The sequence below is a fragment of the Perognathus longimembris genome, chromosome 28 (genome assembly GCF_023159225.1).
Source record: "Perognathus longimembris pacificus isolate PPM17 chromosome 28, ASM2315922v1, whole genome shotgun sequence".
NCBI classification, from domain to species: domain Eukaryota; kingdom Metazoa; phylum Chordata; class Mammalia; order Rodentia; family Heteromyidae; genus Perognathus; species Perognathus longimembris.
Window position 1 is genome coordinate 9,801,086 of NC_063188.1, and position 14,577 is coordinate 9,815,662.

At 38.8% G+C, this 14,577-nt stretch overlaps 1 protein-coding gene across 8 annotated transcripts in view; it reads left to right on the forward strand.

Annotated features, from left to right (window-relative positions):
* Atp11c (ATPase phospholipid transporting 11C) overlaps window positions 1-14,577 on the forward strand; it is a 140,718-nt gene that overhangs the window by 49,688 nt on the left and 76,453 nt on the right. For 5 of the 8 annotated variants that reach the window (XM_048335591.1, XM_048335584.1, XM_048335585.1 and 2 more), the window contains exons 1-2: window positions 5,468-5,737; window positions 9,805-9,924. In XM_048335591.1, coding sequence (XP_048191548.1) covers window positions 5,702-5,737; window positions 9,805-9,924 — 156 coding nt within the window. In that variant the 5' untranslated portion in view covers window positions 5,468-5,701. Of the gene's footprint in view, window positions 1-5,467; window positions 5,738-9,804; window positions 9,925-14,577 lie in introns of those variants that run through there. The other 3 variants (XM_048335589.1, XM_048335587.1, XM_048335588.1) reach the window with 1 other exon arrangement.

The window sequence follows — 14,577 nt, forward strand, 5'->3', positions numbered from 1 at the left end:
CCTTAAAGCCTGAGGGAGCCATTGTACCTTCTAATGTACCAAAATTAGCATTCTGAAAGATGTTATCTCATCACTTGTACTATATATATTTTGCAGGGAGGGGGGCATTTGGCATTCTGGGGGCTTGGACTCAGGGCCTGAGCACTGCCCCTGGCTTCTTTTTTTTTTTCAAGGCTAGCACTCTACCTCTTGAGCCACAGCACCACTTGCAGCCTTTTCTGCGTATGTGGTGCTGAGGAATCGAACCTAGGGCTTCATGCATGCTAGGCAAGCACTCTGCCGTTAAGCCACATTCTCAGCCCATGTACTTTTTTTTTTTTTGGCCAGTCCTGGGGCTTGGACTCAAGGCCTGAGCACTGTCCCTGGCTTCTTTTTGCTCAAGGCTAGCACTCTGCCACTTGAGCCACAGCGCCACTTCTGGCCATTTTCTATATATGTGGTGCTGGGAAATTGAACCCAGGGCCTCATGTATACGGGGCAAGCACTCTTGCCACTAGGCCATATCCCCAGCCCCCCCATATACTTTTAATATTTTAAAAAGGCCTTAGCTCTTGAGCCTTCTTCTGGTTTGTGACTTTTCATGTATTATTTCTCCTTTTTTTTGTTTTGCTTCAAAGCCTACAAATTTTGTTTAATATATGTCATCTCAAATGTATTTGTGAACTATTTTTGCTCGGTCCCATTTGTTTGGATATGGGTAGCACCAACATTGTCTTCCTAGCTGGTAGTCAGTGGCTCACCCCTGTAATCCTAGCTACTCTGGTAGTTGAGATCTGGAGGATCATATTCAAAGCCAAATGAGCAAGTCCAAGGCTGAGTTCAAACCCTAATATACCAAAAAAAAAAAAAAGAAAAAAAAGGAAAAGTTGACTGTGCCTCCCCTGTATAGCTAGAAACTTTCTTGCTTTTGGTTGTCTTTCTTGCATTCTAGTCCAGTGGCTAGTTTTTTTTCTTTTTTTGGGGGGGGGTGTTCAGGAGGTCTGCATCTCGAGATTGTAACTCAAGACTGCAGCCATGTTTTATTCTTTTTCTTTTTTTTGTAATTTATTTATTAATTAAACAAATTTTTTTTGCCAAGGTGTTGTGCAAAAAGGGTACAGTTACATAGTAGGGCAGTGTGTACATTTCTTGTGATATCTTACACCCTGTTTTACTTTCCCTTCCCTAGGTCAGGTAGACATATATACAATACCCAATGCACCAAGAACATATACAGTAGCCACGTGGCCTATGCCCAAGAAAATTCACCTAAATGTAATGTCGACATTAGACAATATGTCAACAGTAGTCTTATATGAACGTATATACATAGGTTTTGAGCTATTGTATTCCACTGAGAGGTCAATTTTTAACCTTTATATGTTGAGTAGTTGTTTGGTTTTAGTTACATAGTGTAGGGTCGCTGCCCCAATCCTGTGGGAAATACCATTTGACAAGAAGTTTTTGGTTTCACAGACCTGGTCTCTACTGTCTCTCCATCACCCCATCTTAACAGTCATATATCAGGGAGATCATGCCCCTTTGTTTTCTGTGTTCTAGGCTTGTCTCGCTCAACATTATTTGTTCAAGTCCTGACCATTTCCCTGCGAATAACAATATTTCACCATTCCTAATTGCTATGTATTATTCCGTTGTGTATAGGTACCATATTTTTTTGATCCATTCATCTGTGGAGGGGCATCTAGGTTGATTCCATATTTTGGCTATTGTGAATTGTGCAGCGATAAACATGGAAGTGCAAATGTCTTTTTGATATCTTGGGACCTGCTGTTCAGGATAGATACCTAGGAGTGGTATGGCTGGGTCATAGGGTAGGTCTATATTGAGCTTTTTGAGAACCCTCCATACCGTTCTCCAAAGTGGTTGTACTAATTTTCACTCCCACCAACAATGGAGAAGAGGGTTCTTCTTCCCCTGCGCCCCCTCCAGCATTTGTTGTTGCCTGAGTTCAGAGTATAGGCCATTCAAACTGGGGTGAGGTGGTATCTCAGGGTTGTTTTTATTTGCATTTCCTTTACTACCAGGGATGTTGAACATTTCCTCATATGTTTCTTTGCCATTTTTATCTTTTCTCTTGTGAAGTCTCTCTTTAGCTCCATTGCCCATTTCCTAATTGGTTTACTGGGCTTGGAGGGGCTTAGTTTTTGAGTTCTCTGTAGATGACAGATATTAGGCCTTTGTCTGTTGCTGTGCTGGTAAAGATCCTTTCCCATATGGTTGACTGTCTTTCTATTTTGGTGGCTATGTCCTTAGCTGTGCAGAAACTTTTTAATTTGTAGTAGTCCCATTTGTCGAGTATCTCTCCTATTTGTTTGCCCCTGGGACTCTATTCAGGAAGTTCCTTCCTGTGCCTATAAGTTCTTGCATCTTTCCTACTCTGTCCTTCAGTAGTTTCAAGGATTCAGGTTTGATATTGAGGTCCTTGATCCATTTTGAGTTGATCTTGGTGCATGGTGATAGGCTTGGGTCTACTTTGAGTTTTCTGCATATGGCTGCCCAGTTCTCCCAGCACCAGTAGTTGAAGAGGCTATGTTTATTCCATTGTATGTCTTTAGCTCCTTTCCAGTGGCTAGTTTTTTTTTAAATTTAAATATGCTTTATTATTTTGCCAGTCCTGGGCCTTGGACTCATGGTCTGAGCACTATCCCTGACTTCTTTTTGCTCAAGGCTAGCACTCTGTCCAGTGCCTAGTTTTAATACTCCTATAATCAGTTAACATATCCAAACCTCATGCTTCATTCATGTTAGTAGTTGAGGCATTTAAAGTGATTTGTAAATGTTGTGTGAACTCTACTGTAAGCATTCTTGTAAGGTTGTGTGACTATTTTAAGGGTAAAGAAATCAAGACTATTTCCCTCAAGTTTCATGTTTAAAAAACACAGGAACAGGGCTGGGAAAATGGCCTAGTGGCAAGGGTGCTTGCCTCGTATACATGAAGCCCCGGGTTCAATACCCCAGCACCACATATATAGAAAATGGCCAGAAGTGGTGCTGTGGCTCAAGTGGCAGAGTGCTAGCCTTGAGCAAAAAGAAGCCAGGGGCAGTGCTCAGGCCCTGAGTCCAAGCCCCAGGACTGGCAAAAAAACAAACAAACAAACAAATCCAAAAACCCAAACAAACAACACAGGAACAAATAACATTTCCCAATGTATTATTTTCCATGTTTCTCCTGTCCCTTCTAAACCTTGCCTGTAAATTCACCTATACAGTAGATTTTTTTTTTCAATAAAAGAAACTTTTCATGATTGAATTGAAGGCTCGCAATACTTCACCAAAGAACCTGCTGCTTTTTATGGCTCAGAAATCAGTGCAGTGAAAGATTGCTTTATTCCCTTCCACCCAATCTTTCTGCTAATTGAACTGAGGACCTGGTGTGAGCCAGAAAACTTCATTTTCCTTTTTTTTGTTGGGGATTTTGAAAATTAAGCCAATAATAGTCTGAATGTACTTTTCAGATTATCCACCTTAAGCACTTTTTCTTGCTAGTATGCTCTCTAATATTTAACTATTTACCTGGAAAATGTACTAGTTGGTTTTACAGGACATGCTGTAGCATATATTTCAACTGGTAGGTCTTTCTAGGAAACTTACCACTTGAATAATATTGACTCTCTTATTGAAACTGGAAATAAAATATTTTTGGCCATGAAGACACCTCTTACAGTATTTACTTACTATGTTTAATTTAACTAATTAAATTGATTTACTCACTATAGCCAGAGCTTTATTATATGCTTGGTAGGTGGGTGCTCTGCAACTTGCTCTATGCTCTCTGCCTTGTTTGCTTCAATTGTTTTTGAAATAGATTCAAGCCCAACCTGAACCACCATTTTCCTATTTCTACTTACCTCATAGCTGGGATGACAGTTGCATGCTACCTCACTTAGCTTTTATCCATTGAGATGAGGTCATGCTCCCTTTTTGCCCCAGCAGCCTCAAATTGCAAGCCTCTCAATCTCTATCTGTAGTACCTAGCACTTATGAGTCTTCTTACACTGCAATAATACTTTTTTGGTAATCTGCAAAGTAATTTTTGCATGAAAATTACTTTCTGTCTCCTCAGTAATGATATATGTAAAGGCATTATCTTCCTCATATCCAGAAGCTCTTTTGTTTGCCATTATTAGGTGTGTTCACTGCTGAGATAACAATTCTAGCCTTACAGGACATTTTCACAGAAACTATCTGCTTAGACCTTAAATATGTTTCTGAAGCTTCAGTGTTTAATATTTGTCATAAGCAAACCATCTCAGAATCAGAGTTGGGCCCACTTGTGTCTTTCCACAGTTTCAGAATTTATTGAATACCAGATTCACAAGCTAGGTCAGGTTCATTGACATTAATTCACCAAGTATTATTGAGGTTACTTGATAGCTTAGGCCCTTGGCAATACAAGTTCTTTATTCCAACCTCAATGACTAATCTTAATTCTCAGGTCACATACTACATTTCACAATAATATGGAGGTTACTAGCTAAGAAAGCTTTATAGGTTGACCACAGGTCGAAGAAGCCTTGCCTAAGGACCACACACAGGCTGGGGTAGGGGTGGGGTAGAAGGTAAGAGTAGGGAGGGGAGATGAAATACTGATGCAGAGAGTCATTATAGGTGGTTAGATAAGATACTAGTAAAGAACCCAGTCCCAGAGTTATTGTGGCCTGGCCTGGTGTGAGAATGCAGAGTAGTAACATGCTGGTTCTAGGTGGTGAGTTGGTTTCAGGCACAGCGTTGATTTTGAGGCTTACTGGGCCCTAACTGAAGGCAATTGAGTGGGTCATGTCAAGGCAGAGGATGGAGCTGAGGTGAAGCTGAAGGGATGGAGCTCGGATTTGGTCATCTGTAGATCTTTGATGTAGTATATACCTCATGGTTTGAGGAGAGGGTGGTGTGTGTCCCTCTTATGATAACTCAGCTAGGGAGTTACATAAAACACTGGTATGTTCAATTTCGGGGCCTAGTACTTCTGATATGATTTGATACTTTTGCAAATGTAATTGTTGGCATAAAAATGATCATTTTGTGTCTCATGGTATGCAGACAGATGGTATTATTTACATGTATAACCAAGATGTAAAGTCATTCAGTTTGGGCACTAGAATTTGGAGTAGAATGGCTTAGTCAAAAGCAGTGCTTTACAAAATGGAGTCAAGGCTAATCACAGCCTTAAAGCTGCTATTTTTACACATCATAGAGAAACCCAGAGTGACTTTTGTGGAGGGAAAACCTCCATGTAGACTATCTTTTTTCCACTTAAGCTATTTGCTAATTTACAGCTACAAGAAGTTCAATTGAACTTTCTTTGAAAGCTTAATATGTAGCTTCACTTCTTTTTTTTAATTGTAGGTAAGACAAATAAATAATGTTTACTGTAGGTAGGGGTAAAGAAATAAAAAAAACCTTTCCAAGATGAGAAGAGAAAGTATAAGAAACTGATATTACACAATAGTGACGCTTTAACACACAAAAAAGTTCCTAAACCAAATTGAGATCATTGAACTCTTGGAATTGACTTAAGTCCTCTGATACTTCCTTCTCCACTGCCTGTGGAAGTACACAAACTTCTTAAACCACCCACCTCCCTGGCTCTCTGCCCAAGTTCCTGGAAACTTTGCAAGCATCACAGGGGCATGCACAAGTTTCTTGATAATCTGCAGGCTTCTCAACCACTCAGCAACCTTAGTTAGCAAAGTTCCACATCAGTATGCAGAAGATCTCTTCTTTCCCTCCAAACTCTGAGGTTTGTAATTTATATATTACTCTATTTTCTTTTCAGCCTTGTTGTTGAGGTGGGGGGGGTGTCTTTATTCTCGATTTTGATTTTGATGGGTATTTTTATCAGTTTCCTGAGGGCAGTGGTAAATGCTTAGCTGTCTTGTCATTTGGCCTTTTTGTCTCCTATATTAGAAGTTAAGAACCTAATTTAGAATTTCATGGTTTGTTAAGTATATGGAAAGGAAGGTGTGTTATATGGGTATAGTAAGAGTAAAAAGTAAATTTGAGACCTTGTAGGCTTACATGCTCAGATCATTACTGGCTAAGTGTGTATGCATTTTGTGAGGCTGTGGGCTAGGAAAGATACTGTTGACATTGGAAGTTGAATTGCCGAGTCCCAGTAGGAATCTTGAATGGCTAAGGCAGGTTACTTTCTATGACTGAAGAACCGGTAAAATTAAACCATACAGCAGATTGCATCAACATAATGAAAGTCTATCTCTGAGCTTCCAGACAAAGCATTGTTCTTATCCAAGTTGGCAAGACCAGTGCTTTATTTTTCTTTTCATTGTTGTTTATATGAAACTTTAGTATTTACTCCTATAGCAACTGTTTATTCAGTTAAATGTGCCACCAGTGGCTAATGCCTAATTAGAGAAAATCTTTGTATCTGAAGAATTTTCTGTATTTCATTGTCTTTTGATCAGATGTTTAAGAATTCCAGTAAATGTGGCCATAATTATGGTTTGAAGACAAAACAACTCAAAACATCCTGTCTCAATCTTGCTTTGCTTTCTCTGGCAAAGGAGGGAGACATCATTTAATCACTTAAGTTGTGTAGAAGCAAAATCTGCAATGTGCAGTTTTAAGTATCATCTTTGAGATAAGACTGTAAATTGAAGATCAGTATTATTCATCTTGGCTTCCTATAATGAAATGGACTTGGAAACCTCAGCAAATTGACTACTGAATACATTTTAGTCATTCTAACCAAGAAGCTTAATAGCACTGTATTACTCTCCTTCCTGCACTCCTACCTCCATCCCTAAGATGGTAATCAGACGTTGAGGGCATTTAAAGAGGCATCTACAATTTTGAGGAAATGTTCTTTCCTTCAATTCTGAATTCATTTGTCCTTTTTGAGACTGATTTTACTAGTGTTTCAGAGAAGAAAATAGCTTTGGGCTGGGGTGTGCACAGTTTTAAATCATTACTTCATCTTTAAATTTTATTAAGGTCATTTTGTTCACTCTTATTTGCTGCAGAAATTCATAGATCAGCTGATAAACAATGAAAATAATACTGTAATTGTCAAGGATAACATCAGTTAAGAGCATCTGCTGATAATGTGATAAGGTTTAAATTATGAGAGCTTATAATTTTAATTATCAATAACTTAATTTATGGAAGATTCAGCACATGTAAAATGAAACATCAAAGGAGAATTTCATTTTGAACAGTTTAAAATGACCAGTGGGGCCACTATTTGAGCACCATTTATATCTAAATCAATTGAAAAGCAAATGATTTAAATTAAAGAAAAGATAAAGTCAGGAGGATTGTGACTGACATGAAGGATATTAGTTAATAGTGATCACTGTTTCTAAGAGAGTGTGGCAGCGATTCCCAGCCCTTATTGCAAATTGTCACCAGAAGAGTTTCCAGGAAAAATAAATATTGAGTATTAAGTTAACATCTAAGTATTAAAGTATGAGTTTAAAGCCAGTGTGTAGTCAGGATTTTAAAAAATCACAGATCTATGGTAAAGTGAAACATTTAAGTCTGCCAGTCCTCGGAAAATACAGAAAAGTAGGCTTTGTTTCAGTTCCTGGGCCAACTTTAAGTCTTACATTGTGGTGTCTTTTTTTCTCATTTCTTATCTAGTAGAGGATCTGGAAGCAATCAGCGCAAATTATGCTTGCGACAGCTTTTCATTTTTAATAACTAGCAGACAAAAGGATTTTAAGGTGGTAATACTTGAAGAGAAATACCACCTCACTCAGTTTTTTATGAGAGGTTATATTTCAGTATAAATTATTGCTTTTTAAAAACAATTTTATACTGTAGCGGTTTAAATCAAAATCACTCAAGGGTGATTTTTGTTTTAATTTATTTGTGTTAATTCTTCTGTTTTAGTTATACTTTAAATATTTTTGATATTTTTTATGTAATGTGTAATATGCCATTAAGTAGAGTTGGTGCTAGCATATTTGAAGTTTAAAAGGTGTATGTCATTCCTTGGCAGGTGCCAGTGGCTCGTGCATATAATCCTAGCTGATCAGTACCATTGAGATCTAAGGATCAAGGTTTAATGCCCGCCAGAGCAAGAAAGTCTGTGAGACTATTGTCTGCATTTAACTACTGAAAGTTCCAGGAGTGAAGCTGTGACTTAGGTGGTAATGGGTAGTCCTGAGTAAAAAAGCAAAGGGACAGCACTCAGGCCCTGAGTTTAAGCCTTGGTATAAGTGCATGGGCAGTACATGCGTGTGCACACATGCAAGTGTGTGCGCACACATACATACACACAATACTGTTACTGAGGATATATGGATGGGAATCAATCCAGCATAGAATGGACTCTTAATGAATTAAAATGCATTATGAAATGGCAGGAATCACATAGTTGGCCCTTCAAAACAATGTTGTCTGCCATCTAAATTTTTTTTTTAATGTTTGCTACTTGGAATTTCTTTGGCAAGGGCACCTATATGATTCAAAGTCACAGGAACTAATACCACTGTTTTGACACTCTCCATTGGCAGCAAGTGGAAAATCACAGTGAATTTACATGATATAGAACCTCCATTTTTATGTGGGCCAAACAGTATTTTAAAGTTGCAGGAAATTCCACCAGAGGTTATAGGTTCATTAGATTTAGAGGGAAAGAGGCATAGAAAAGATCTACTTCATACCATCACACCCATAATCCTCAGGTAGCTCTAAACCTGCCTATATATGTCCTATTTTGAAAAACATTCAGAAGTAGACATTCTACAGTTTCTTTCTTTCAGGCCCCTATATCTAACAATAATCATTACCAGAATCTGCACTTAGACAAATACCTACCCGCATGATAATTTCCATCCATTTTCTCCCATTTCTGGTGATGTGGGTCACTTAGGCCTTGTTCAAAAGATACCAGAGATAGAATAATATATGAAGAAGCCTAAGTAAAACTAAGTGACTTTCAAATGTAAGGAATTCCTAAAAATATCTGCCTGAAAAATTGCATTGTGCTTTTCTTCCTATATTCTTTGTTACAGGAGTTGAAGACAGTTTAGAATTGGAAAGATACTATTTCTTTTTATGCCAATTCTGATGCTTAAATTCAGTTCCTGAGCACTGTCCCTGAGCTTTTTTTCACTCAAGGCTAGCATTCTACCACTTGAGCCACAGTTCTACTTCTGGGCTTGTTCTGGCTAATTGGAGATAAGAATCCTTGGGATTTGTCTGCCTGAGCCGCAGTTGAATCTCCATCCTCAGTCCTTAGCCTTCTGAGTAGTTAGGATTATAGGTGTGAGCCAGTACAGTAGTTCCTGACTTCTCCAAGAAGATTTACTTTTAAAATAATCACATTTAGTCGGGTGAGAGTGGCTAATGCCTGTTATCCTAGCTACTCAGAAGACAGATCTAAGGATCAAGGTTTGAAGCCAGCCAAACAAGAGTCTGTGAAACTCTAACTACCAAAAAGCTAGGAGTGGAGCTATTAGAGACATTGCCCAGACCCTGAGGTCAAGGCCAGAGAGAGAGAGAGAGAGAGAGAGACAGAGAGAGAGGAGAGAGAGAGAGAGAGAGAGGCATGTCCTAGAGTGATTTTTTTCTGACTTTCTTTACATTCTTTCTGTAATCATTTTAGAATTGCACTGTTGGCTGTAAAACAGTTGTTTCATGCAAGAGTTTTCCTAATTTTTGCTAAGTCAGCAACTAAGGGTATAGTGGGTTTTCCATTTCCTTTACAAGGTTTTCTTCGTCCTTGCCACTTCCTTTTTCCAGGTAATAGACAAACATGCTCAAACAAGGTTTGTAAGCTAGAGAAAAGCATAGAGAAGTTTGATGAAAAGCTGACTTTCCCCCCTTTTTTTTCTTGGTCAGTGTGCTGGAGAAGAGCAACGAGTTGGTACACGCACAGTGTTTGTTGGCAATCATCCAGTTTCTGACACAGAAACGTACATTGCACAGAGATTTTGTGATAATAGAATAGTATCATCAAAGGTAAGTTGTTTTTTTTTAACTCAATAGATGTTCATATAGGGAGGCATATTCTGAATGTATGCTTGTGAGGAACCTGCTGTATTTATATATGCATACGTGGTTATACATGCCTACTAACTCTGGTAATCATTCCCCTGAAAGGCACTTAAAAAAACAAACACAAAAGTCATTTTGTCTTGTTACAGTGAAAACTCATTCACTTGTCTTACATTATGATGCCTACTGCCTCTTGATTATGCATATTATTTAAACCTTAAAAGCTAAGGAGTGGTTTTGGGAGGGAAGGAGAAAGGGAGGAAGGAGTAGGAGAGAGACAGATTTGCCAGCATTCCCCCAGGCCTTGGGTTGATTCTTGTGGGGTGTGTGTGTGTGTGTGTGTGTGTGTGTGTGTGTGTGTGTGTGTTTGTGCAAAGCTTATTGAATTGCTCTTGAATGCTTGGATCAGGATGTAAATGATTTGCATTCTTCTGGAATGTGTTGTTCTGGTAAGACTGTCACTGTATCTTTCCCTCCCTCTCATTGCCTCAGACTTAAATTCCTGAGGCCTAAAAGGACCTATTCTGCTCTGTACATTGTTTGACTTGTGTCTCATTAAGAGTTCATTCACTGTAGTTGTGTCACCACCTGAATGATCTTAATTCTGGGTAGTGTGTTAAGAGCCAGTGGCCTGGATGTTTGAATATCTGCCTTACAATCCTAGCCCAACTGTTTACTAGCCATGCCCCCTTGGCCAAATTAATCACTCCAGTTTGTGCAATGGCTTATATTCCACACTCAGTAGTTTTCATTTTGCAAGTATTAATTTGATAGTCTTTACTGCTGGGCTAACCAGCAGTATCTAGCACCCATATATTGCTAGATAGTTGGCTCATGGAACCGATTTTGATAATATTCTCTTGCTTCTTCATATAGCCTGACAAAGTAGAGCTTTTGAAAAATGTAAGTTCAATGAATATTTGTAATGGCTTAAGATCTGAAACACAAAATTAAATAAATTATGCCCTTCCTTTAAAAATGTATACTTGCCTAGTATGTGTGAGGCTCTTAAGTTCAATCCCCAACATCTATACACACATTAAGTATATATAAAATTTTTGGTTTGTAAACATTTAGTTTTTCCTTTGGGTAGAGATATAGAAGCAAATATGTTTAGTTGAAAGATTAATATCTAATTTATAAAATGGAAAAGGAATCCTAGTTTACTTTTAGTGGGAATGTCAACTAGTACAACTACTTTAGACACAGGCTGGAAGTCCCTCAAAAAAACTAAACATAGAGCCAGGTGCCAGTGGCTCATACCTGCAATCCTAGCTACTTAGAAGGATGAGGTCTGAGGATCATGTTTCAGAGTTAGGCCAGGTAGGAAACTCTGAGACTCTTAACTTCAATAAAGTACCTAAAAAATAAAGCCAGAAGTGGAGCTGTCTCACAAGTGGTATAGTGCTAGCCTTGGGCAAAAGAAGATTGGGGACAACACCCAAACCTCAAGTTCAAGCCCTAGGACTACTCCCCCCCCCAAAAAAAAAATCATCATCAACAACAAAAAAACCTCTAAACAGATCTGTGACCCAGCCATACCACTCAAACATCTACCCAGAACATCACAAGCCAGGACACCATAAAGACACTTGCACATTCGTGTTCCTTGCTGTTCTTATCAAAATGAATTCCAGGAAATGGAAAGAGGTAAAAAATAAGGAGGAAAAGTGAAAATTAAGTAGCTTAATGAGCAGATATGTAGATCTGTAGAACACTTGTGATATATTTGGGTAAAGAGTCTGTTTCCTTTTAATCATACACCATATGGTAGAAGTTTTATCCTCAGCCTGAGTTTTCCATACTTGTGCCCAACATAGTAAATAGTCTGTTCACTGGAAATTTTGATTTACCCTATAGTATATCTGACTAGAAAAATCAAAAGTAGCCCTTAAATTATGAATTACAGATTCATAGAGCTAAAAGGTCCTAAGAGGTTATCTTGTTTCACTCATTGACTCCAGATGAGGAAACAAAGCCCAGGGAAACAATGTTACTGGCATAGTCACAAAGCAGTTAGTGATAAAGCCAAGAGCACAAATACTGAATAAGGCTTGGTGGCTTTGAAGATAGAGTTCTACTGGCATTGTGTTCCTTCTTTTTTCTTTTTTTTCTTTTTATTTTTTGGCCAGTCCTGGGGCTTGGACTCAGGGCCTGAGCACTGTCCCTGGCTTCTTCCCGCTCAAGGCTAGCACTCTGCCACCTGAGCCACAGCGCCCCTTCTGGCTCTTTTCCATATATGTGGTGCTGGGGAATCTAACCAAGAGCTTCATGTGTAGGAGGCAAGCACTCTTGCCACTAGGCCATATTCCCAGCCTATTTTTTCTTTCCTTTTGCACTTAAATGTAAAACATTTTCTAAGGAATTATTGTGTTTTTTGTTTTGCTGTTTGGCCAGTCCTGGGGCTCGAACTTAAGGGCCTGAGTGCTGTCCCCTGGTTTCTTTTTGCTCAAGGCTAGCACTCTGCCATTTGAGCCACAGTGCCACTTCTGGCCTTTTCTACGTATGTGTTGCTGAGGAATCGAACCCAGGGCTTCATGTATAGGAGGCAGGTACTCTTGCCACTGGGCGATATTCCTAGCCCCTTAGGAATTATTGTTAATACAATGTTTTGTATGGAAGATGGTAAAATGACATACCAGCAGTATGACTATTTTCATTAAGTTAATGATAATCAATTTTGTAATTTTCACATTTTTTTTCTGTAATTCTCAATCTTTTGTTGTTGTTGTTGTTGTTCTGGTACTGGACTTAGATTCTTGGGCCCTGTCTCTGAGCCTTTTCACTCAAGGTTAGTGCTCTTGTACTTGAGCCACAGCACCATTCCAGCTTTTTGCTGCTTAATTGGAGATGAAATTCATGTATTTTCCTGCCCAGGTTGAATTTGGACCTCGATCCTCAGGTCTCAGCCTCCTGAATAGCTAGGATTACCAAGTGTCATCTACAAGCACCTGGCTTAATTCTCAATCTTATGTATTTAATAGAATTTTTCCAGATTTTATTTAGGTTGAGTTTTGCCAGTAGCAAAAAAGTAATAATAATGCAATAGGGTATTTTAAAAATAAGAGCCTATGAGGTAACTAAAATTTGGTTTCCAAACAGACATATGAAACTTGAATAAAGAAGTGAATATTTCTACACTGTTAGCCTGACAATTTTTTTCCTCTATTACATACTTACAGTTTTTCTAATTAACTGCTGGTTAATCTGCTTTTTTTTGCAAAAGGTGTTGAGCTAAAAAAGAAACTGGCAATATGGTAATTTCAGAAAAAGAACTCTAGTATTGTATTCTTAGTATAAATGAAAAATTATTATGATTGTGTACATTGCAAGGCAAAGAGCTTCATCCTTTGAGACAGAAGATCTAGTTTAGAAGTTAAAAGTTATTTAACTTTCATTTAAATTTTCTTATGTATAAAATGAAGGTATTAATGATAGTATCTACTCAATGGGATTATAGTGAGGATGAAATGAAATCATCCACATAAAGCGTTTAGCATTGTGCTTCATATCTCAATAAATTATAGCCACTGTTGTGCTTCTGTGATTATTTTGGGGTGTGTGCCAGCCCTGGAACTTGAACTCAGTGCATGGGTGTTACTCTTCAGCTTTTTTTTTTTTTTCTTTCTCAAGGCTATTGCTGTACCACTAAACCACATCTGTACTTCTGGCTTTTTTTGGTAGTTACTTGGAGATAAGAGTCTCAGGGACTTTCTTGCCCCGGCTGGCTTGGAGACCCACAGTCTTCAGATCTCAGTCTAAGTGGCTAGGATTACAGGTGTGAGCCGTCAGCACCTGGTGTTTTGTGTGATTATTATTGCAGTATTGCACTTAGCTAAGTATTTCTTTAGAGGCTCAAGTATTTGCTTTTGTTTTGTTTTGTGCCAGTAGCAGGGCCTGAGTGTCATCCCTTAGTTATTTTCACTCTGCTACTTGCTCTATGTCTCAGTTTTTGGTGGTTAATTGGAGATGAGAGACTCATAGACATTGCTGTCTGTGTTGACATTGAACCTTGATCCTCAGATGTCCTCTACCACTGAAATAACATCCTCACCCCAATGTGTTTTGAATATGTGAAGGGATTTTTCCTAAAAAGAGGCCTATAGTTTAACTCTGGAGAGACTAATAAATCCATACGTGGATTTTTCTTCCTTGCTTTATCTTTTGGTATCTTATATTTGCATCAGTGTTTTAATATAAGAAATGTATACTTTATAAAACATGCTATGTCGGGAGCGGAGCCAGCAGTTAATCTCATTTTTTGGCCAGTCCTGGGCCTTGGACTCAGGGCTTGAGCACTGTCCCTGGCTTCTTCCCGCTCAAGGCTAGCACTCTGCCACTTGAGCCACAGCGCCGCTTCTGGCCGTTTTCTGTATATGTGGTGCTGGGAAATCGAACCTAGGGCCTCGTGTATCCTAGGCAGGCACTCTTACCACTAGGCTATATCCTCAGCCCAGTTAATCTCATTTTGATCTCTGGCTGTGTTGCTATCACAAGGATATGCTAAGTGCAAGGACATTAGTTTACTAGTATCTCTGCCCCTACCGGGAACTGCTTTAATATGTCCGCCGGAGTACATTCCTATGTTAATCAACCTCATCCTGTCTTTACTGCCAT